The sequence below is a fragment of the Euprymna scolopes genome, chromosome 6 (genome assembly GCF_053919585.1).
Source record: "Euprymna scolopes isolate OS-2025 chromosome 6, ASM5391958v1, whole genome shotgun sequence".
Lineage (NCBI taxonomy): Eukaryota > Metazoa > Mollusca > Cephalopoda > Sepiida > Sepiolidae > Euprymna > Euprymna scolopes.
In genome coordinates this window covers 107,669,038-107,695,668 of record NC_136487.1, presented here as the reverse complement: position 1 = coordinate 107,695,668, position 26,631 = coordinate 107,669,038, and the positions used below count along the sequence as shown (strand labels likewise).

The following is a 26,631-nucleotide window of genomic DNA, read 5'->3' as shown; positions in this document are numbered from 1 at the left end:
ACTTTATTTTTGTACTGTTTTCATATGTTCGTTTTCATAAGTGTAAAGAAGCCTTAGACGAAAATATTGCAACCTGTTATAATAAAAGTTGTATAAATAGAAAATTTAGATATGGACTTAGTAAAATTTTCATTTTGTGGAATTCAAACATTTCTTTCTTTTTTTTTTTTTTAATTGCATCTTTTGACTTTTTGTTTTAAATAGAAAAATGGATGTTCTTGAAAAGACATCAGAGGAAATCATAAAATTAACTGGAAATCAAGTGAGTATTTTTTAACTATTTTTCTGTGAAAACAAGTAATATGAAAACATATTTACAAGCTTTTCATGAAAAATCTTTTTGTATTTTTGTCTAGGTTTTACCGATTGCAGCTGATGTACGGAAACCAGAAGACATTAAAACAGCTGTTGACAAGTGTGTTTCTTGTTTTGCTCTTCCTGACATCATCATTAATAATGCAGCAGGAAATTTCATATCACCTTCAGAAAGACTCTCAGCTAATGCCTGGAAGACAATAATAGATATTGTCTTGAACGGTACTGCCAATGTTACTCTTGACATTGGCAAAAGACTAATTGAAGCCAAAAAAGGTTAGCATTGTATATCAGCAGATCCTTTTCATATTAATGTTAGAAAATTAATTTAAATTTAATAATTACCTTAGCAACATTAAAAAATAATAATAAAATCAAATCAAAAAGTATTTACATTTTTAATTTTGTCAGTGTGGTAAATTTAATGCACATCACTTTCTTTTGGGTCCAAAATTTTAGTAAGAAGACAAAAAATTGAAAATTTGTGGCAAAATTTTAATTGAAATACCGTTTTGATACAAAAGTGATGTTACAACACAATTTCAAGTGAGACAACTAATATACTGCAAGCTAAATAGACATTGACACTAATTTTCATTGACATCATAATTTGCACTGTTAACTTTAATGTGTTTTCTCAGCGGCGAAACTCTCACTGTCCTCTCCAATCGAATCATAATTAACAATTCTCCATACCATGAATACTCCAACTATAAAAAAGCCCGTTTTTTGAATTGTAATTAACAATTCTCTAAAACATGACGTTTATCTCTTGCTGAACACTCGATGTGATCCCAACTTTTCTTACTCACCCAGATAGCTTATTATCGAAGTAGAAATTGACAACTTACCTTTTCACTGATACTGCAATTCGCACTATTCCAGTGTGTTCTCTGAACTGCAAAACACTCAACTCACTGTTCTCCCCAACTCATCCTTCTTACCCAACTATTCCCCCTCATATACAAATTAATGCCTTTATATTTTCAAACAACATAATCCAACAATGTTTTGATGAAATAAAACTTACAGATGATGTCATGACTGTAACCTTCTTGATAAAATCTTATAAGTGCTCTATCCTCCAGCACCTCTTCTTTTTTATCTTCCTCTCTCTCTGCTCACTAATCGAATTCTTCAACTGCATAAAAACTGTTTTCCTTTATGTTTTAATTTCTCTTCCTTTCATATTTTTTTAAAATAAAATGCAACTGAACTCCATGATCGAGTTTTTGAAAACTGAATCTGTTTTTTTTTTCTTGTTCCAAAAAGTTCAATAAAATCCCAACTACATTTCCAATGAATCAAACTTTCTCTATTTTTTTTTTTTAAATAAAAAATCCCCATCAGTAATTATCCGATTATCTTTGTATATGATTTGATAGTTAATAATAATTTATAAAATGTTATTGAAATTGTTATGACTTAATGAGATAGGAAAGTTCTTTAAGCAACAATTATCGAATATCATCTATTAGATTTCTTGAATATCTGTGTGAATGTGTTTATGTTGTATAAACTGTAATGAGAAATGCAGATAAAATAAAGCAAAATATCCTTATTAAATATGTGACAATTTAAGAAAACAATTTAATTATTTGAGTGTGCATATATGGATACGATTCAATGAATGCTTGTCAATTCGTCTCAGTGGTCAGATCGGCAAATTGAAAATGTATGCTGGTAATTAGCTTGAAAGAGTTATTGCCCTTGGATTATTAATATTAATGAGACTGAGATCTGATTTTTTTTTTTTTTAATGAAATTTAATAATTTACTAAAATTCAATTAATAGAAAAATATAATTAATGAATATTTTTTATTTTAAAAATTCCAATTTTATTTATGAAACATTGAGAAAAGAAACATGAAAAAAGAAAATATGTATTTTCACCTCGATGATGACGTGATTGAAAAACAAAAACATTTAACATTTGCATAAACATTGATTTTCTCATTATATTGTCATTGAAAGAAGAAACTAATATTTTACAAAAATCTTTTTAGGAGCTGCTTTTCTTTCCATCACAACAATTTATGCAGAAAGTGGCTCAGGGTTTGTGGTGCCCAGTGCATCTGCTAAAGCAGGAGTCGAAACAATGACAAAGTAAGTAATACATTTGTATACTTTGAAGTCAGTAATGGTAGAAAAAAACTTTTTTGTATTATTTGCATTATTTAGACTATTTGAATGTTTTAGCCGATGTAATCTCCAACCTTTTTCAGGTGTATCTTGTCAAACTCAGAAAACTGCATGGAATTTTGAATTTTTTTATTTACAAGAGTAGCATGCTCTCATGCTGTCAGCCATGAGTGATTAGAAGTTCTAAGCAATTCGAAATTGTATTGAAGATTGAACTTTCAATCTTTAGAAAAGTGCAACTTTAACTGAATTTTACCAAATACTTTATTCGCTATGCAAAGGACTCATGGCATAGTGAATAAAGGAATGAAGGTATTAATCGATTGAAAAAGACAAGAATGAATTTGATTAAAATCATGAGAAATCTAGCAATAGGAATTAAACAAGGTTCCATGATTAATGAATGTCAAAAATTATTTTCCTATGAAAAAGTTTTTATTGAATGCTGTTAAACTGATAGATTAAATAATGTTTAATTTCTTTGAATATTAAGTCAGTTTACTTGTATCCTCATGCCAGGTTGTCATGAAAAACTTCTGTGTAGAGAGTTTAGAGACTCAAGGGTAGTGGCCATTCAAGTTCTCTTCTTATATATATTGTCACATTTGACTGGTAAGCAAATTAAAATGTTAAATATATATTGTCACATATTACTAGTAAGCAAGTTAATATATTAAATATATATTGTCACAAATATTAAATATGTATTGTGAAATATGAATATTAAACAAGTTAAAATATTAAATATATATTGTCACATATGAATAGTGTTGTGGAGACGCCCACTAATTAGCATACGTGAGATATAGATAACGGTATCAAGTCAGCAAGACCGGGAGGCAAGACGCATGTACCGGTTGCTCCATGAAAAACTGTAACACGCCCTCTGCCAGACAATCTTCCAACTTTGTAAATATGTATTATCTTTTCCTCTTAATATATTGTTTTACCTTTACTTTCTGCGTTTGTGTTGTTATTGATACAGACACAACAGTGGCAACGGGATTTCGAAAAAAGATTCACTCTATCAAACTCAAGTGGTATTCGGGAAATACTTACTCATCAAAGATTGAAAAAAAAAATTCACTCTGGAATTCAATGTTTAAAACGCAACAGCTACGAAATTGTCAAACGCGATATTCAAGCGCTGGATACTACAAAACACCAAGATTTTTTTTTGTGACTACTTGACAAGGAAATTCAAAACCTGGGACACTTGGAAAAAAAAAAAAAAAAAGAAACAGCAAGCACTTTATTTCAAAGTGCCTACGAGAAAAAAAAACCTTGAAAGTTACAGTAAGCCTTTCTGCAAAGTGCACAAAAAAAAAAAAAGTTTTCGCTAGGATACCGTGAACTTATAGGTAGACGTTTTGAAAGAAGAAGTTTTGTTTTTTTTCTCAGTGTACTAAGAAGGGATTTTTTTTTCTTTCTTGCACATAATTAATAACGTAACAAAAGGAATCGGTTGTTCATAGTTATTAAAGAAAGGAAATTGTAAAAGTGACTGATTTACTAATTTGAAAAACAAAATGGAGGATCTTATCAAGTTATTCGCAGAAATGCAAATGTGTCAACAAGAAAGAGACGAAAGACAACAAGAAAGAGACGAATTACAGAAAAAAGAACTACAAGAAAGAGACGAAAGACAGAATGAATGGCTTCTTAAATGTATAGAGCAAATGCAACTTGGTCAAAAAGATTTGTTGGAAAGATTAACGACTAATTCTGCACAGGAAAGCAATACGACTTTTTCCAACGCAACAATTGTGAATAGCATAGATGTGTTCACGTACCTACCGGAAGAGGATAAAACTTTTGAGGCATACTTTAAGAGGTATGAAGATATTTTCGAAACAGATTGCGAAAGCTGGTTAAACGCAAAGAAATTAAGTTTATTACTTTGAAAGCTTGGTACCAGTGAACATTGCAAATTTGTTGATTTCATATTGCCAAGGAGAACGAATCAGTTAGACTTCGCTGAGACCGTAAAACTTCTTAAGAAGTTATTCGGACCGAACATGTCTCTTTTTCACAAGAGATGGTCGTGTATGAACCTTAAGAAAACAGAGGAGCAGGACTACCTGACATATGCGTCAGTAGTGAATAAACACTGTGACAATTTTAAATTATCGGAACTTATGGTGGACAACTTCAAATGTTTAATTTTTGCACAGGGTCTAGTTTCTACAAAAAATTCTGAGATCCAAAGATGCGTTCTCTCAAAATTAGAGACAGAACAAGGTCTGACACTGCAAAAGTTAGCAGAAGATTGTCAAAGGGCAGTATCACTAAAAAAAGACTCCAGAGATATAGAAGAAGCAGGAGTGTCATACATAAGGAAGATTAAAAAATCTGGCAGAAACGCAGGGCAAAGAAAGTGTGAGACTCGTCAAAATCCAAAAGATTACGCGAGTTATAAATACTCAAACTCTAATTACAGAAAACGAAATTATGATTCAAGTCAAAGGAACTATAAAAAATCGGAACCAAGTAATAATTGCGGAAGATGTGATGAAAAACATTGGGGAAAGGATTGTCCTTACAAAAATATCAGATGCTTCAATTGCGACAAAGTCGGACATAAGAGTATTTGTTGCAGAACAAAATATAGAGTACACCAAATGAGAACAAACGACAAAGAGAAAGACAATTTACGAAAATATGTGTTGGTTAATATTTTCGGCAAACAAATAAAATTTCAACTTGATTCTGGAGCAGATTTGTCGGTAATAAACGTTAGCACTTGGAAAAAACTGGATAAACCGACTCTGAAAAAGTCAAGTCAGGGTGCAAGAATGGTGACAGGAGACAAAATCAAATTCAAAGGAGAAGTCGTCCTGCCCATTAATTTAAATGGCACGACAAAGAAATTGAAAATCTTCATAATTAAAGAAAGCGAGAATTTATTGGGAACAGATTTTATTGAAAAATTCAACCTTTGGAATAAACCGATGAACACTTTTTGTAAAAGTCATCTCGTCAGCATCAGACAAGGCCAGACTATTTGCCAAAAACTTTGTAGCTAATTCTACCCTATGCAACAATGACCATCAACTCTCTGTATTTCCTCCTATAACAGACAACACGCTATGCAACATACAAATATCTGTGCATGAGGTCGCCAAGCTAATAAAGAACCTTGATTCCAGTAAAGCAACTGGCCTTGACGGCATTCCAGTTATAGTGCTGAAAAAGCTCCAGCCAGAACTTGCCCCCATACTTACAAAACTGTTTAAGCATTGCCTTAAGGAGAAGTGTTTTCCAACACCCTGGAAAACCTCATCAGTATGCCCTGTATTTAAGAATTCAGGTGAAAAGTCATCTCCCTCTCAGTACAGACCAATAAGTCTCCTGTGTGTCATGTGTAAGTTGTTGGAATACATATTAAATAAAGAAGTAGTCAACCACCTCAACAGAAACAACCTTCTTAGTGACATGCAATATGGTTTCCGCTCTGCAGCAGATGTGCTAATGGTTATATCACATAGGATTAGTGAATCTCTTGACAAAGGTCTCTTTCCAGGGCAATTGCTCTTGACATATCGAAGGCCTTCGATAAGGTATGGCATAAGAGCCTACTTCACAAGATTTCCAGCTATGGTATTACTAGAAATGTTTTCTCAATCATTAAATCATTTCTCTCTGATAGGCTCATAAGAGTAGTAGTTGATGGGCAGAATTCAGAGGCCCACAGTATTAATGCTGGAGTCCCCCAGGGGTCCATCCTGGTCCCAACTCTCTTCCTGATCTACATCAATGATCTACCAAAGCACATATTTAAATCATTCGTTGACATCTATGCTGATGACACGACCATCTATGGCAACACATCAAAGGCTGTAAATGACAAAGTTCTCTCTGATTCTCTCTTCTATGATCTTGAGCATGTGGTACAATGGGGGAAGAGGTGGCTGCTCACTTTTAATTCATCCAAAACCAAGCTTCTATCTTTACATCATCAACGCTCTGATCCCCATCTGTCATCAATTGAAATGGATGGCTCTTGTCTTGGGGAGGCCCCATGTTTTGACAAGCTTCTGGGTTTGACCTTTACTCCTGATCTGAAATGGAACACGTACATCAAGTCAGTTGCCAAGGTCGCTGGGAAAATGGTGGGATCCTTCTACCGCTCCAGAAGATATCTCACTAATGATGCAACCTGAGGTAATCTCTTCAGCATCTGACAAAGCCAAACTCTTTGTCAAGAACTTTGCAGCTAATTCTACCCTTTGCGACCAAGACCGCCAACCCCCAATATTTCCTCCTGTATCAGAAAACACGCTATGTGATATACGTATATCTGTATGTGATGTTGCGAAGCTAATCAAAAACCTTGATTCGAGTAAAGCAACTGGCCCTGACGGTATTCCAATTATAGTACTCAAAAAACTTCAACCTGAATTAGCGCCCATACTTACAAAACTGTTTAAACGTTGTCTTAAGGAGAATAGTTTCCCATCTCCCTGGAAAATCTCATCAGTATGCCCTGTATTTAAGAATTCAGGTGATCGCTCATCCCCCTCTCAGTACAGGCCAATAAGTCTCCTGTGCGTCATGAGTAAGTTGCTAGAATCTGTGTTAAATACAGAAGTAATCAAACATCTCAACAAAAATGACCTTCTTAGTGACACTCAATATGGTTTCCGTTCTGCTAGATCTACAGCAGATGTCCTTACAGTTATATCGCATAGGATTAGCAAATCTCTCGACGGTAGCAATCTTTCTAGGGCAATTGCTCTTGACATATCTAAAGCCTTTGATAGGGTATGGCATAAAGGTTTACTTCATAAGATCGCTAGCTATGGTATAGCTGGAAAAGTCTTCTCAATTATTAAATCATTTCTCTCTGATAGGTTCATAAGAGTAGTAGTTGAGGGGCAAAAATCAGAAGCTCACAGTATTAATGCCGGTGTCCCTCAGGGATCCATCCTGGGCCCAACTCTTTTCCTGATCTACATTAATGATCTTCCAAATCATATCCTTACATCATTTGTAGACATTTATGCTGACGACACTACCATTTATGGTAGCACATCTAAGACAGTAAACGACCAAGTTCTCTCCAATTCTCTCTCCTCTGATCTTGAGCACGTAGTACAATGGGGAAAGGAGTGGCTGGTTACTTTTAATGCATCTAAAACCAAGCTTCTCTCTTTACATCATCAACATTCTAATTCACATTTGTCATCAATTGAAATGAATGGCTCTCGTCTTCAGGAGGCCTCAAGTTTTGACAAGCTTCTGGGCTTGACCATTACTCCTGATCTTAAATGGAACACGTATATCAAATCTGTTGCCAAGGCTGCTGGAAAAATGGTGGGATCTTTCTATCGATCCAGTAGATATCTCACTGCTGATGCTATTCTCTACCTATATAAGAGCCAGGTACGTCCAAGGATGGAATACTGTTGCCACATCTGGGCAGGAGCTGCTAGAAAGGACTTGTCCTGCCTTGATAGAGTTCAAAATAGACTTCGTAGCCTCGTAGGAGATGTCCTTTTCTCCTCCTTGCAACCTCTATCTCACAGAAGAGATGTTGCGAGTTTGTCTCTGATGTATCGTTATTTTCATGGAAAGTGTTCAACTGAGCTTCAATCTATGGTCCCCCCTCGCCAAACTTTCACAAGAAACACTCGTCTAGCTGTAAACACTATCAATAATTTCCCCCACTCTTTATCTGTGCCTAAACCTAAACGTAGATTCCATGAACAAAGCTTCTTTCTTAGAACTGCACGCCTGTGGAATTGTCTTCCGTTTTCCTGCTTTCCGGCTGACTACAATATGGTTGTGTTCAAGTCTAAAGTAAATAAGTTCTTGATGAGCCGTTCCATATAAGTTATCAAATTTACCAAATTTTCATTACTAATGATTACTATATTGACCAATTTCTACTGTACACTCTTTAACCCTTATCCTTGAGTGGCCTCTGGGCCTTGATAATGTGGTGACGCCTTTGTAAAAAAAAAAAAAAAAAAAAAAAAAAAATTCTCTATGTATATAAAAGCCAAGTACGTCCAAGGATGGAGTACTGCTGCCACATTATGGCAGGAGCTGCTAAAAACAGCCTATCCTGCTTTGACAGAGTACAAAATAGACTTCGTGGATTAGTGGGGGATGCCCTTTTCTCTTCCCTGCAACCTCTCCCCCACAGAAGAGACATTGCGAGCCTGTCTTTGTTTTATCGTTATTTCCATGGCAGGTGCTCGTCTGAGCTCCAATGCCTCGTCCCCCCTCACCAATCTTTCACGAGAAACACTCGTCTGGCTGAAACCACTGTCAATAATTTTCACCACTCTTTATCTGTGCCTAAATCCAAATGTAGATTCCATGAGCAAAGCTTCTTTCTTAGAACTGCACGCCAGTGGAACTCTCTGCCGCTTGCCTGTTTCCCACCTGACTACAACTTGGACGTCTTCAAGTCCAACATAAACAAACTCCTGACAAACCGCCCCCTTAAGTAAGACACTCTATCTAACCACCCAATACTAATAATTACTACAATACTATCTCATTGATTACTGTACACGCAATAACCCTTATCACTGAGTGGCCTTCGGGCCTTGATAAGTGGTGAACCCCATGTAAAAAAATTTTTTAAAAATAAAAAAAAATATCCTTTGCGTTTTCCGTCATTTTTCCCTTAATTTTTTATTTATGTCTTTGATGACGTCGTCATTTTCAGCCTCCCAGCGTGACTGGTAATTCTCTTATTATATTCGCCACCATGTTTTTTTCCTCATAATTGAAACGTATAGCTGCAATTACTGACACTTCAAAGGTTTCCTCCCTTTTCGGTATAAGCCTTGACAATCCATCCACATGACCTATTTTTCCCGAACGTAGATGTTTTATTTGAAAATCATAATTTAGCAAGATCGTACCCCAACGGAGTAACCGATTTGCCGTATATACTGGTAAGCCCTTTTTTGAGCCGAAAACATGAACACAGCTCAGGGGATGTTGTGAGGAAAAGGTTTAGAAGGCTTGCATATTGACCGGGTGTATCAGGCACATGGGTGGGTTCGTGAACAATCTGTGTGAGGTCATAGGCAATGGCAAATCATGACAAAACCTCCCCTCGTCATCGGTTTTATTTGAGTGGCTCTTTAGTAACCCCACTGTTGTGAGGGCGATAGAGGGCAAATATAAATGCAGTGGTGTAAGCTAGTGCAACCCAGAAGCACATATAAGGTAAATTAGGGTTTTCTCTGGAGATATCCCTACCATATGGAAAGCCATTTTGATGTAGGCACATATTCTATGCCCATGGCGATCTTGGGGGTCAGAAAACCTTGCAGAAAAAAATCTTACGTGATTTTCATACAGGACACCCGGGTATAAATAGGATGAAGACACTTATGAGGAGTTATGTTTACTGGTGTAATATGGATGTGGATATTGCATTAACAGTAAACAAATGTAAAGGTTGTGCGTTAGCCGCTAAGGCACCACCGATAGTTCATAAACCTTGGAAAAAAACTGACCATCCATGGTCACGCATTCATCTAGACTTTGCTGGATCGATCGAGGGACAATACTACCTAATCATAATAGATAGTTTTTCCAGATGGCCGGAAGTAAAGCGGGTCAAAAACCCAACGATAGATAACACAATAAGTTTTCTGCATGAAATATTTGCACGTTTTGGGGTACCAGACATTGTAGTCACAGATAACGGAACACAATTTACTTCAAGTGTTTTCAAGGAATTTTGTGAATCATTTCAGGTAAACCATATAACTACACCACCGTTCCATCCATGATCAAATAGATTAGCGGAAAGGTTCATAGATACGATAAAGGGTGCCCTTAGAAAATCGATAGGGACACCGACGGATAAAGCATTACAACAGTTCCTGCAAATATACAGGATAACTGAGAACCCTAATATACTGTCAAAATTATCGCCAGCAGAATTAATGTTTGCGAAAAAAATAAAATCACCATTTGATAAATTAATACCAAAGCAAGCAGTCGTATATAAAACGACACACACATAACGTAAAAGGTTTAAACCTGGTGATCAGGTATATTTTAAATGTTTTAAAAATAATATGTCATATTGGGAGTTAGGTACAGTAGATAAACGTATCGGCGACTTGGTCTACATGATAAAAGGTCCAAAAGGGATACACAAAAGACATCAAAATCAATTGAGAAAACGTCATAGGAAGGACAACGAACATGACAAACTTGAGGAACAGGAAGATCCAATTGATATAGTATACGGAACGTTTAATATTGAACCACCACAGACCATGCCCGAACCGAGGAGATCGGGAAGGAAAAGAAAGGCTATAGACCCAATGATAATGAACCCCAAAAGGAAAAGATATTGAAATCTACACAACTTCAAATCTTGGGAGGGGGTTGTTGTGGAGACGCCCACTAATTAGCATACGTGGGTGAACAAGATATAGATAAAGGTATCAAGTCAACAAGACCTGGGAGCTGTGTTCGAACGCCGGATAGGCAAGACGCATGTGCCGGTTGCTCCATGAAAGACTGTAACACGCCCCCTGCTGGACAATCTTCCAACTGCACCTTTGTAAATATGTATTATCTTTTCGTCTTAATATATTGTTTCACCTTTACTTTCTGCATTCGTGTTGTTATTGATACAGATACAACAAATAGTAAGCAAATTAAAATGTTAAATATATATCATTGTATATGACTAGTAAGCAGATTAAAATATCAATTATATATTATCACATATGTTTAGTAAGAAAGATAAAATATTAAATATATATTGTCACAAATATTAAATATGTATTGCAAAATATGAATAGTAAACAAATTAAAATATTAAATATGTATTGCAAAATATGAATAGTAAACAAATTAAAATATTAAATATATATTGTCACATATGACTAGTAAGCAAATATATTAATTATATATTGTCACATATGACTAGTAAGCAAATAAATATATTAAATATATATTGTCACATATGAATAGTAAGTAAATTAAAATATTAAATATATATTGTCACATATAAATAGTAAGCAAATTAAAATATTAAATATATATTGTCACATATAAATAGTAAGCAAATTAAAATATTAAATATATATTGTCACATATAAATAGTAAGCAAATTAAAATATTAAATATATATTGTCACATATGAATAGTAAGCAAATTAAAATATTAAATATATATTGTCACATATAAATAGTAAGCAAATTAAAATATTAAATATATATTGTCACATATGAATAGTAAGCAAATTAAAATATTAAATATATGATGTCACATATGAATAGTAAGCAAATTAAAATATTAAATATATGATGTCACATATGAATAGTAAGCAAATTAAAATATTAAATATATATTGTCACATATGAATAGTAAGCAAATAAAAATATTAAATATATATTGTCACATATGAATAGTAAGCAAATAAAAATATTAAATATATATTGTCACATATAAATAGTAAGCAAATTAAAATATTAAATATATATTGTCACATATGAATAGTAAGCAAATTAAAATATTAAATATATGATGTCACATATGAATAGTAAGCAAATAAAAATATTAAATATATATTGTCACATAAAAATAGTAAGCAAAATAAAATATTAAATATATATTGTCACATATAAATAGTAAGCAAATTAAAATATTAAATATATATTGTCACATATAAATAGTAAGCAAATTAAAATATTAAATATATATTGTCACATATGAATAGTAAGCAAATAAATATATTAAATATATATTGTCACATATGAATAGTAAGCAAATTAAAATATTAAATACTAGCAATCGGTGCCCGGCGTTGCCCAGGTGTTTTGAGGTTAATGCTGAGAAAAAAAAAACGGTCAATTTTTTAAAACTTTGACCCCTATTATGACCTCTTAACATTTATTGTTTAGGGATCAAGTAAAGTTAATAAGTTAGATCCATGTCCAAGGAATCTATATCTAAAATATCACGTGTTTACTGTTTAGACCCAAAATTGTAGGAGGAGTTTGGTAGAGTTCTCAAAGGTCAAATCGTTGAATATTGACCACTTAATCGCCAAATTTCTGTCGAAAACCTATCACATCGATTTTCCCAAATCTCAGTACCCTGTATATCAAATTTCGAATCTCTAGGCTTAAAATTGACAGAGTTTTAGCGTAGGGAAATGCACACAGACACACAGACACACACAGACACTTAAACATGTGTGTGGCATCCATCAAGGCCAAAAATTCGGGAAATTTGTGTGGCATCCGTCAAGGCCAAATTCGGGAAATTTGGCATCGCTATAAAAAAAAAAAGAAGGGAAATCCCCCTACTTGAACTTTCTGTTTAATTTCGCTTGTAGCGTTGATTTTTTTCTTTTTTTCGCTATAAAAAAATAACTACTTGATGAAATTACGTGATTTTTTTCTGTAGGAAAACTTTATCCCATGACGAGTACGTACAATATATTTTTTGTTAAAATATTTCCATTTTTTAATGTCAATGGAAAACTGCACAAGTACCCAAACCCTACAGAAAAAAACGTAATTTCATCAAGTAGTTATTTTTAAAGCAGTTTGGCCTTAAAAATTTCTTTTTGGCCATTTTCTTCACCGATGAAATAAAAAAAGCAAATAAAAACAACGCAATAAAACTTTTAAAAATACGGCACACTTTTGTTGTTCTTGTTTGTTTTTTTTTTGGTAATTTTCCTTATTTTTTTATTTTTTCAAGATAATACTATTAAATGGACACTATTATGCCAAATAAGCCCCCCCCCCCAAAAAAAAATGCACAAAAAAAACGAGTGAACGCGCGTATTTTTTTTTTTTAGTTTAGTTTCATAATGGCGGCCGTGATGTCGGAGGTTCGTCGATTGTTAGATTGTAAGTTAGTTTCGTATTTTTTTAAGTTGTAAATCGCAAGTAAGAAAAAAATTAAACCCTTCCAAGATGGACAATAAATAAGACCAAAATATTTTATGGTAAAGTTAAGAGCGTAAGAACTATACTTTTTTAGGAGATGTGATTATTGGATTAACCAATCAGAAATCGTCTGTAGCACACACATCTCTGTTTTTATAGATATATAGATATATTGCCACATATAAATAGTAAGCAAATTAAAATATTAAATATATATTGTCACATATAAATAGTAAGCAAATTAAAATATTAAATATATATTGTCACATATAAATAGTAAGCAAATAAAAATATTAAATATATGATGTCACATATGAATAGTAAGCAAATTAAAATATTAAATATATATTGTCACATATAAATAGTAAGCAAATTAAAATATTAAATATATGATGTCACATATGAATAGTAAGCAAATTAAAATATTAAATATATGATGTCACATATAAATAGTAAGCAAATTAAAATATTAAATATATATTGTCACATATGATTAGTAAGCAAATTAAAATATTAAATATATATTGTCACATATGAATAGTAAGCAAATTAAAATATTAAATATATATTGTCACATAAATAGTAAGCCAATTAAAATATTAAATATATATTGTCACATATAAATAGTAAGCAAATTAAAATATTAAATATATATTGTCACATATAAATAGTAAGCAAATTAAAATATTAAATATATATTGTCACATATAAATAGTAAGCCAATTAAAATATTAAATATATGATGTCACATATAAATAGTAAGCCAATTAAAATATTAAATATATGATGTCACATATAAATAGTAAGCAAAATAAAATATTAAATATATATTGTCACATATAAATAGCAAGCAAATTAAAATATTAAATATATATTGTCACATATAAATAGTAAGCCAATTAAAATATTAAATATATGATGTCACATATAAATAGTAAGCAAATTAAAATATTAAATATATGATGTCACATATAAATAGTAAGCAAATTAAAATATTAAATATATATTGTCACATATAAATAGTAAGCCAATTAAAATATTAAATATATGATGTCACATATAAATAGTAAGCCAATTAAAATATTAAATATATATTGTCACATATAAATAGTAAGCAAATTAAAATGTTAAATATTTATTGTCACATATAAATAGTAAGCAAATTAAAATATTAAATATATATTGTCACATAAATAGTAAGCCAATTAAAATATTAAATATATGATGTCACATATAAATAGTAAGCAAATTAAAATATTAAATATATGATGTCACATATAAATAGTAAGCCAATTAAAATATTAAATATATGATGTCACATATAAATAGTAAGCAAATTAAAATATTAAATATATATTGTCACATATAAATAGTAAGCCAATTAAAATATTAAATATATGATGTCACATATAAATAGTAAGCCAATTAAAATATTAAATATATATTGTCACATATAAATAGTAAGCAAATTAAAATATTAAATATATATTGTCACATATAAATAGTAAGCCAATTAAAATATTAAATATATGATGTCACATATAAATAGTAAGCAAATTAAAATATTAAATATATGATGTCACATATAAATAGTAAGCCAATTAAAATATTAAATATATGATGTCACATATAAATAGTAAGCAAATTAAAATATTAAATATATATTGTCACATATAAATAGTAAGCAAATTAAAATATTAAATATATATTGTCACATATAAATAGTAAGCCAATTAAAATATTAAATATATATTGTCACATATAAATAGTAAGCAAATTAAGATATTAAATATATATTGTCACATATAAATAGTAAGCCAATTAAAATATTAAATATATGATGTCACATATAAATAGTAAGCCAATTAAAATATTAAATATATGATGTCACATATAAATAGTAAGCCAATTAAAATATTAAATATATGATGTCACATATAAATAGTAAGCAAATTAAAATATTAAATATATATTGTCACATATGAATAGTAAGCAAATTAAAATATTAAATATATATTGTCACATATGAATAGTAAGCAAATTAAAATATTAAATATATATTGTCACATATGAATAGTAAGCAAATTAATATATTAAATATATATTGTCACATATGAATAGTAAGCAAATTAAAATATTAAATATATATTGTCACATATAAATAGTAAGCAAATTAAGATATTAAATATATATTGTCACATATAAATAGTAAGCCAATTAAAATATTAAATATATGATGTCACATATAAATAGTAAGCCAATTAAAATATTAAATATATGATGTCACATATAAATAGTAAGCCAATTAAAATATTAAATATATGATGTCACATATAAATAGTAAGCAAATTAAAATATTAAATATATATTGTCACATATGAATAGTAAGCAAATTAAAATATTAAATATATGATGTCACATATAAATAGTAAGCAAATTAAAATATTAAATATATATTGTCACATATGAATAGTAAGCAAATTAATATATTAAATATATATTGTCACATATGAATAGTAAGCAAATTAAAATATTAAATATATGATGTCACATATGAATAGTAAGCAAATTAAAATATTAAATATATATTGTCACATATAAATAGTAAGCAAATTAAAATATTAAATATATATTGTCACATATAAATAGTAAGCAAATTAAAATATTAAATATATATTGTCACATATAAATAGTAAGCAAATAAATATATTAAATATATATTGTCACATATGAATAGTAAGCAAATTAAAATATTAAATATATATTGTCACATATAAATAGTAAGCAAATAAATATATTAAATATATATTGTCACATATGAATAGTAAGCAAATTAAAATATTAAATATATATTGTCACATATAAATAGTAAGCAAATTAAAATATTAAATATATATTGTCACATATGAATAGTAAGCAAATTAAAATATTAAATATACGATGTCACATATGAATAGTAAGCAAATTAAAATATTAAATATATATTGTCACATATAAATAGTAAGCAAATTAAAATATTAAATATATATTGTCACATATAAATAGTAAGCAAATTAAAATATTAAATATATATTGTCACATATGAATAGTAAGCAAATTAAAATATTAAATATATATTGTCACATATAAATAGTAAGCAAATTAAAATATTAAATATATATTGTCACATATGAATAGTAAGCAAATTAAAATATTAAATATATATTGTCACATATAAATAGTAAGCAAATTAAAATATTAAATATATATTGTCACATATGAATAGTAAGCAAATTAAAATATTAAATATATATTGTCACATATAAATAGTAAGCAAATTAAAATATTAAATATATATTGTCACATATGAATAGTAAGCAAATTAAAATATTAAATATATATTGTCACATATAAATAGTAAGCAAATTAAAATATTAAATATATATTGTCACATATGAATAGTAAGCAAATTAAAATATTAAATATATATTGTCACATATAAATAGTAAGCAAATTAAAATATTAAATATATGATTGTCACATATAAATAGTAAGCAAATTAAAATATTAAATATATATTGTCACATATGAATAGTAAGCAAATTAAAATATTAAATATATGATGTCACATATAAATAGTAAGCAAATTAAAATATTAAATATTTATTGTCACATATGAATAGTAAGCAAATTAAAATATTAAATATATGTCACATATAAATAGTAAGCAAATTAAAATATTAAATATATATTGTCACATATGAATAGTAAGCAAATTAAAATATTAAATATATGATGTCACATATAAATAGTAAGCAAATTAAAATATTATATATATATTGTCACATATGAATAGTAAGCAAATTAAAATATTAAATATATATTGTAACACATATAAATAGTAAGCAAATTAAAATATTAAATATATATTGTCACATATAAATAGTAAGCAAATTAAAATATTAAATATATATTGTCACATATGAATAGTAAGCAAATTAAAATATTAAATATATATTGTCACATATAAATAGTAAGCAAATTAAAATATTAAATATATATTGTCACATATGAATAGTAAGCAAATTAAAATATTAAATATATATTGTCACATATGAATAGTAAGCAAATTAAAATATTAAATATATGATGTCACATATAAATAGTAAGCAAATTAAAATATTAAATATATATTGTCACATATGAATAGTAAGCAAATTAAAATATTAAATATATATTGTCACATATGAATAGTAAGCAAATTAAAATATTAAATATATATTGTCACATATAAATAGTAAGCAAATTAAAATATTAAATATATATTGTCACATATAAATAGTAAGCAAATTAAAATATTAAATATATATTGTCACATATGAATAGTAAGCAAATTAAAATATTAAATATATGATGTCACATATGAATAGTAAGCAAATTAAAATATTGAATATATGATGTCACATATGACTAGTAAGCAAATTAAAATATTAAATATATATTGTCACATATGACTATATTATGTTATAGAGTGTGGTGTCATCAGCATATATACTCATATCACAGACAATTTTGTCAAGTGGTTGTTTATGAATATTAGGAATAATCGAGGTTCAAGGATAGACCCTTGAGGCACTCCTGCATTTATATCATATTGTTTAGATGTATGACGGTCGAGGACAATCTGGATTTTTCTCTGATCTAAGAAGGATTTAATTATGCTAAGTATTCTTCCAGTGATACCATATGATCTGATTTTCCTGAGAAGGCCTTCATGCCATACCCTGTCAAAAGCCTTAGATATATCTAGAACTACCACTCTACCCTCGCCAGCTTTGTCCAGTGACTAGTATATACATTCAGAGATTACAGTTAGGATGTCTGCTGTGGAATGGCTTGCTTAAATCCATATTGTTGTTTTGTCAGAAGTTTAGCATCTGTAAGGTGATGGACTAGAGCTTGGTTAATTATGGACTCAAATATTTTGGCGAAAAGTAGGAGGAGGCTAATGGGGTGATAATTTACTGAGTCAGTTCTTTTGCCAGAATTCTTGAAAACTGGTACCACAGAAGCAGTTTTCCAGCAGTCCAGAAATCAAGATTCATTAAGGTATTTGTTTGTTTGGAGAGAACTGAAGCTACTTTGGCGGAGCACTTTTTTAATAGTACAGCCAATGCCAAGATATAAGCTCTGCCTGTCACAAATTCAGATCCCATCTGGATAGATGTCTTTCACAGCCAAGAATGAACAAGTTTCTATTGTGATAATTACGTTGACCCACCTAGCATCATTACCCGTTTACACACAAAGAAAAACATCTTATGACCACACGAAGATTGTACAGAGCCATCCTTTTTATAAAAACTGACACATCCCTTTTTTTATAGAACTTCTCAACTTTATTTTAGGGTGCTCATTGTGTCTACCATCAATATTGTACAATCGTTTTTTCCATATGCCGTCTTTCCAAGCTTGGATGTAATCATTTTTCTTCTCTTGTTTGTAGATACACTCCTCACTTTGTATTTTTGTTCTTTATTTTTGTTCTTTATATTCCTTAAATCATTTGCTCTTCATATGAATATTTAAATTATATCTCGGTGGTTTTGCATTGTCTCTTGTATTGTAAATTGGAGAATCCCCTTCCCCCATGTTCTGTTATTAACATTGGAACCCAGATACGTGCAAGTCGATCCCGGATTTTTATTTATTTTTTATTTTTTTGTTATTGTCATGTGCATGCGACTGTATTCCTTAACAAAGGCTGACCATGACAATAAATAATCAATATTTTAATATTTATATATGTATGTTTTATCTTAATCAAAATTCATCAGTGGGGCTATATATAACTATTCTACCGGTCAAACGATTTAAAACTCGGCCTTCAACATATATATATAATATATATATATATATATATTATTTCATAGGCAGAATGATTTATGAGGAGGAGTTTACTAATCAAAGAGAAGTAAACACCAAAATCAAATATAAATATAGTTATTTATATTTTAATCCCAACCAAATGAAAAAGTTCAATACAATCACTGAGGGTGGTAGAGTTTAGGATAAATAATAACAAATTTGCAAAGTTGAGTTATACAAACGGTTTTTATTGTTTGGTGGAATAGTCCAAAGGTGAGTGCTCCTTAATCCGCAGACTTTCAAAGCTATTTCTTCTCATCAGAGAAAATTTTTAGCGAAATATCTTCATGTATTTGTTGGTGGTCACAAAACTTAGTTTTATGATTTGTCGTCACAAAACTTAAAAACATAAAGTGTAAATATGTGAATTGTTCATGTGGAAAGTTCATTCAGGGTGTAAAGTTACAAAAAGGTGACTAACCATATTTAAGGATGTCCGGTGTAGAAAAGCGTAAAGATTTGCCGGTAAATTAAGCGGCCGGTGTCCATTTCAATGGTTGAAAAATGAAGAGTAAATCGTCAGAAAGTTAGGATTCCAAGGAGTTGAAGCCAAAACCGCTTCCATTTGGCTATGTGAAGAGTTGAGACTGAATTAAATAAAGGAAAAGCTGGAGGCTGAGAGGAGGAGGGGGGAAAAAGTGAAAGAAGGGAAACGCAGGGTAAAATCTGAGTCACTTGTTGTCATGGAAATGCGAGTCAGGTGTGTGGGAATGTAGGTCACTCGTCTTTATTATGGGTGGGGATAAAGCTGATGGGTAGATTTGAAATCTGGGGTCATTATGGAAAAAAAAAAGATTAAGATGATGAAAGGGGGGATTACTGTGTGGGGATGTATTCTTAGAAAGTAAGGATATATCATATAGACAATATATTTACCTGTGTTAGTGAAGTGGATTCTTAATGAAATTAATGTTAGTGTTTGTATAAGGATTAAAGAAGTAGCTTATTAGCAAGAATCCTGCAGTGAGGACTAGTTAGGAGAAAGAGCTGAAGATATGGGTGGCTTAAATACAAGGGGTCTTTCATATCGCCTAGCCTTGGAGAGGGGAAGGAGATTATGAATAAAGATGGGGGATCACTAAGGTGGGGGAGGCCTGATGGTTGAGCAGGCTATGAAGGTTGAGGGATCTGGAAGTTGCTATATTTATATTTGGCCCTATGTTTACATTAGAAAATTAGCTAATTTTTGGTGTTTATTAGATTTTTACCTGGGGGGGGGGCTGTTATTATAGAGACTGCTTCTGATAAGCATAGTTGACAAGATTTGGAGCCTGGGGTTTAGGATTTAGACTTTTTAATGATATCCCATGTAATGGAGAAATTCTTGTTTTCTGATCTAAGTTTGCTGATTATAGTCTTTTAAGAGGTACCCTGGTTGATTTCTGTATTCGTTTTTGAATGAAGAAGTATGGTTGGATATTTTCAATTTTACTAAGGTGGAAGTAGAACCGATGTAAGTGTAAATTTTGGGGGCTGAGTTATTGTTGTTGGTGGCATTGTTGAGGGGGCTAGGGTTGGTAGGGGAAGAGCTAGAAATAGGGGGGAATAATTGGTTTATCTGGGAGGAGGCTGTTAATATTTGTTTCTTGCTGGTCTTCCTGGCGTTATTATTCAGATTATAGGTTGTATTGCTGAGTAGGTCCGGTTGTGGGGGTTCATTGCGTAATGATTGGTATGGAACAGAGTTTTGGATATGAGGGGGATCGGGTTGCTGTTGAGGGGTAGGTGGCGTGAGGGTTGAAGGTTGCAAGGGATTCAAGGCGCTTATTGGAGATAGTGTGGGTGAAATATAAGAGAAATAAATACTATGATTTTTTTTAACAAATACTAGCAGGGAAACCTGACATTGTACAGGATTGAATGAAGATCAACAAATGTTCTACCCTCCCACACTTTTATTGTCATCGAAACCGATGAAATCACCCATTTTTCAGTCAAATCAACTGATTGCCTGTTCTAGTTACGGTTCCCAAATATACCAGAAGAAAGCTTCTCATGCCTCTTCACAGTGACTTAGTCCGCAATACATTGTAGTCTACATTACACTGTAGAGAATCTAATGCTAATTTTATACAATTATCTGTAAATAATGGCTTCATTTAAAGTTTAAAATGCAAAAGTCAAGAATCATGACTTAATATTAAAGAACCAACTGTTTTTGCAGTTAAATTGTTAAATGTACAAAAGTCAGTTATTATGGTTTAATTGTTCTTTGAAAACAAACATTCATTTTGAACGCATCCCTGTCTTATAAAAGAATCTACAGTTGATTTTTATAGATTGGGCCTTTCTGCTTGTGCAGTGATAAAACTACTCAATGCATTTGTGATGTTAGGTTGTATAAAAGTGTTAAGTTTGGTCAAAATCAGACTTCCTTCTTTAATCGGATTTTTTCGATTATCGATTTTCTGATACTTATCAGATGCATTTTGATACAAATCCCATGTAAGAACACTCTCAGACACATCAAATACTTTCATGTGAAATTTAAAAAAATCGATCCAACCGTTTCCGAGTCCATAGCGAATGAACTCTCTCTCACACACACACAGGCAAAGTTCCTTTTATATAATCGTAGATAGATATAGTAAGCCTCCAAAATTGTTCATTGACCCAAGGAGGGAACATTCACGATCTTGCTGAGTTGAAAGCTTTTAATATATATATATATATATATATATATATATAATATAAAGTCGAATGTCTGTGTGTGTGTGTGGTCACGAATAGGCTCCGATATGGTTGATTATTTTCAAAAAGTAATTACATATAATGGTAGAAGATGTATCGAGACAAAGGAATGGGTATGTTTGATCTGGCAGAATAGTGGTTCATAAAAATTGTTTATTTTATTTTTACTTTCGTGCCTGGCCCCCAAAATATGGAAATAAAAAATGAAAAAAAAAAACGTTTACAAGGGTTTTTGATATAGATGTGCATAAGAATACTTTGATAAGTATGTTTTAACTTAAATAGGGATGGTATAATAAAATTGGTGGGTTTCTGTTCGCGCCTGGCCTCCATAGTATGGAAATAGGCACAAACTTTAATAAAGACTTTTCATATCTATCTGCGTAAGTATACTTTGATAATTATGTTTCAGTTTGAAGAAATGTGGTATAATAAAATCATGGGGTGTTTGTTTTCGCGCCTGACCGCATAGAATGGAAATATGTCACAAAATTTAACAAGGTTTTTTAATATAGATCCACAAAATATTGTGATAAGTGTTTCAGTGTGAACAGGTATGGTATAATAAATTATGGGGTTTATCTATTTTATTTTTACTTTCATCATATTTTGCTTTGGTTTTGATACCCCCAAATTCAAAGCTATCTCTTTACAACCCTTCCTTTTCATAACCTATCATACTTTCATAAATCAGAGTCCATTTTCTGTAGGCTGTTTTTGAACCCAGTCAACGACGGGTACTTTTGCTAGTATATATATAATTAGTATTTCAGCCCGGCGTTGCTCGGGTGTTTGGAGGTGTATGTTGAGCAAAAAAAAAAAAAAAAAGTGGTAGTAGGAAGGAAGGCTCGAACTCGTACCGCAAAGGAGGAAAAGAACGGAAAAAAACCTGACGTCTTTGCTGTTATGACCACCGCCAAGCCGGAAGTGACATAGGTTTTAATTTAGGCTAAACAATCGAAAGGAGAGGATGACTTTCAAAAATATCGGCGAAAAAAGCAACCCCTCCCCCTTGCCCAGTTGAAAGTGAAGATATTAATGTTTTTAGTCAAATTTTCAATATTTGTCGTCTGAAAGGTCGAACTTCAAAACGATACTGATCTTGTAAAAATCCGTCACCTCTGTCGAAAGTTCTAGGCAGACATACAAACATACATACATACATACATTTATATATTGGTAACTCAAATTTTCAACCCAAACCAATTAAAAAGCTTGTCCTATCTCTGAATATCCTTCATGTAAAATTTCAAATGTTTAGACCAGAAATTTTCTGAGTAACGTAACGACAAAGACGTCAGGTTTTTTTCCCCATTCTTTTCGTCCTTCGTGGTACGGGTTCAAGCCTGCCTTCCTACTACCACTTTTTTTTTTTTTTTTTTGGTTGCTCAACACACACATCCAAACACCCGGGCAACGCCGGACTGAAATGCTATATATATATATATATATATATATATATATATGCAATTTATACTATTTGGGATGGCTCAATAGTACAAAACTAGAGCTATAAATATTTCTTAACGACACCACTTTACAAGGAACAAACACTCATATTGTTACTCATTTTCAAAATGTTAGGCTTTTATTGATAACAACTCGCATAAACCTGTTTTAGTCCAATGTTTGCATACAAGTATATCATTTGCACAACTGAATCAGTGCATAGAAAAATCAATTTTCCAACATATTCACATCCTATGAACAGGGCTCATGGCAGGTATTCACTTAAAAATTTTTTATCCACACCATATATGTAATACGGCAAGCAAACATGAACATTTTATAATAAAGTACTCTCACCATTTACATCCCCTTAACATCTGTATGAGTAGCGACTTTTCTTTGCTTAATAAATATCTGCCATGTTAATAAGAGCGTCTTGTTCATAGGATGTGAAAACTTTGGAAAATTGATTTTTCTATGTTTGCCCAGTTGTGCAATGAACTATTATATACATGTATGCAAGTTATTACCAATAAAAGCTTAACATTTTGTAAATGCACTGATAATATGAGTGTCTGTTCCTTGTAAAGTGGTATCTTCAAGAAATATATATTTTCATATTTCTCTACTAATTCGATTAACCATTTTGTTTTGTTTCAAATTTATTTAATTTTTCGAACTTCCTCATACACGCCATATCAATATCCACATTCCAAAAATGAAATATTGTTTAATGTTCTTGCCATCATTATCGATAGAAAATAATTTTCAGTCAGGGTTTGAGATTTGATTAATTTTTGTTAAAAATCAATATTTTTGATTTCTCAATTCCAGATCACTTTCATCAGAATGGGGTCGTTATGGAATGCGGTTTAACTGCATTGCACCAGGACCCATAAAGACTAAGGTAAATTTTTCACTCTTCTAAAACAATCATCCTAAGATAACGCAAAATTTGTTAATTTAATTATTATATCAATCAATTCAATGAATCTATTTTGCCCTTAACTCATCAGAAGAAATAGCAACTATCAATCCACCAAAAGAAAATAAAATGCATGATTACCAAATCCAAAAATTGGAAGTTTTGTCTTTTATATATATATATATATATATATATATATATATATATATGTATTTGTTTTGTCTTTTATATATATAGATGATTATTAAAAATTGTCATTACAACATAATTTTCTTACACTCTCCCATTTACTTTTTATTTTATTTATAATTAAAAAAATATTTTATTTGCAACTAATATTTAACATGTTAAAATATTGTAATTAGGCCAATTTTTAGAATATTTCAAGTTCCATGACTTCTATTCCATATATTAATTTAATAATTAATTTATTATTTACATGTAATTATAAAATACAATTATTAGCTCTTAGTTGTCAGATTTAAATTAAATACATTATGTAATATATCTTTGGTTCTATGAGACGAAACTACATGAAAATTTGCAGACTTGTTGAAAATTATAATACTACGAGCTGTACCCTGCCACGCGTTGCAGTGGCTCAATTTGGTGTAATGGATAAATCTAATAAAAAGAGAAAATGCATGTGAAAAAGAAGGCGAAAATGAAAAAAAATGGTACTCTTGCAGAATTTGATCCGGATCCTCGGGAGTTTCCATCAATCATGGTTTAGGCTCGACCAACAATCAGTGGATGAAGCCGAACATAGCAAAAATGTTGAAAGGCTAAATGTTTTTTTTTTTTTTTTTTGTTGTTTTCTGTATACAAAACTGAGTTAGTAATTAATATTTGGGTGATGGGGGGGGTACTATACACAGATTCTACCTAACTGGATAATTGTTTAGTGTTTTTATGTAATGTAAAATGTTTAATCAGCTCGCAGAACAGAAATGGTCGCAGACTCTGTTGAATACGTTAAGTTTGGGAAAGTAAGTTGAAAACTAAAAACTATACAAAACAGTGTCAGAAACCCACCGAATATATGTTACCATGACATAGGCTGACATAATCGGTGGATTTTTGACAGCATTCTGTATAGTTTTTTTAGTTTAAACTCACTTTCTGAAACTTAACGTAATCAACAGTGTATGTTTCAAATACACCGATAAACACTGTTTTTCGAGCCGACTAAACGTTACATTAAATGAAAAAGGTTTGTATTACTAAACACAGATACAAAGAAGTTGTCAAAAAATAAATATATAACAAATAAATGATATCAAAGGCCAGAAAAGTAAATGTTCTACCTAACTGGATAAGATTTTAGTGTTTTTATGTTATGTATAATGTTTAATCGGTTCAAAAACATACAGTGTTTATCGGTATATTTGAAAAATACAAATGACGGCAGTACGTATCGAACACGTTAAGTTTGGGGAAATTTTGGGAACATGAGTTTAAACTAAAAAACTATACAAAATACTGTTAGGAACTCACTCAATATATGTTACCGTGACATAGGCTGGCATATAATCCATGGTTTTAAACTTTTGCTCAATACAGGTGACGACTTTTAAGAGTTCCTTTTAGTGATTACCTGGTTTGAGGATAATTGTACAACTAAACGGCAAATCTGCCCCAAAAAATCCAGTATTATTTTACTTTAAGGCCGCTCTCACATTCGTATATAACAAAATATTTTATTGTAGATTTCGGTGTGCTAAAAACGAATCTGCAAACCGTTTCCGTTGCAAAAAGAAAGTTTTCATGATATCAAGAAATTACTTTTTCGAAAAGTGGGCGATCACTTTTTGATGTAAATTTAACTTAGAATGAGCACCCACTTTCTGGCCACCTGAGAGAGGGGCATTTTTCTGTATGTTTCTTGGCTAAAAAGTTTTTGTTTGATTTCTTTTGCATGGTAATAACCCCTGAACTCTGGGACTATTTTCCATTTCACAGTCGTAGCCTTCTTTATGCTACACATGAGCATAAACGAAGGCTGTTAAATATGCACTCGCGTACCAAACTGCCTTGTCAAAAAACTTTTAAGCCAATAAATACGAAAATAAATGCCTTCTCCCTCAGGTGGCTAGAAAGTGGGTGCTCATTTTAAGTTAAATTTACATGGAAAAGTGATCACCCACTTTTCGAAAAAGAAATTTCTTCATATCATATCATGAAAACTATTTTTGGTACTCCTTGGGCGTTGAATTCTATGGTGACCCGCAGAATTATTTAATGGTTGTTCCCTTAGTTCCCCCCCCAGTCAAGGCTAACAAAATGCGCATGTAACATTATTTATT

The 26,631-nt window shown here is 30.9% G+C and overlaps 1 protein-coding gene across 2 annotated transcripts in view; it reads left to right on the top strand.

The window, feature by feature from the left end:
* Positions 1-26,631, top strand: part of LOC145277845 (2,4-dienoyl-CoA reductase [(3E)-enoyl-CoA-producing], mitochondrial-like) — a 141,918-nt gene that overhangs the window by 104,226 nt on the left and 11,061 nt on the right. For both annotated transcript variants that reach the window (XM_080129790.1, XM_080129789.1), the window contains exons 3-6: positions 205-262; positions 357-591; positions 2,323-2,422; positions 24,235-24,307. In XM_080129790.1, coding sequence (XP_079985916.1) covers positions 205-262; positions 357-591; positions 2,323-2,422; positions 24,235-24,307 — 466 coding nt within the window. The remainder of the gene's footprint in view (positions 1-204; positions 263-356; positions 592-2,322; positions 2,423-24,234; positions 24,308-26,631) is intronic.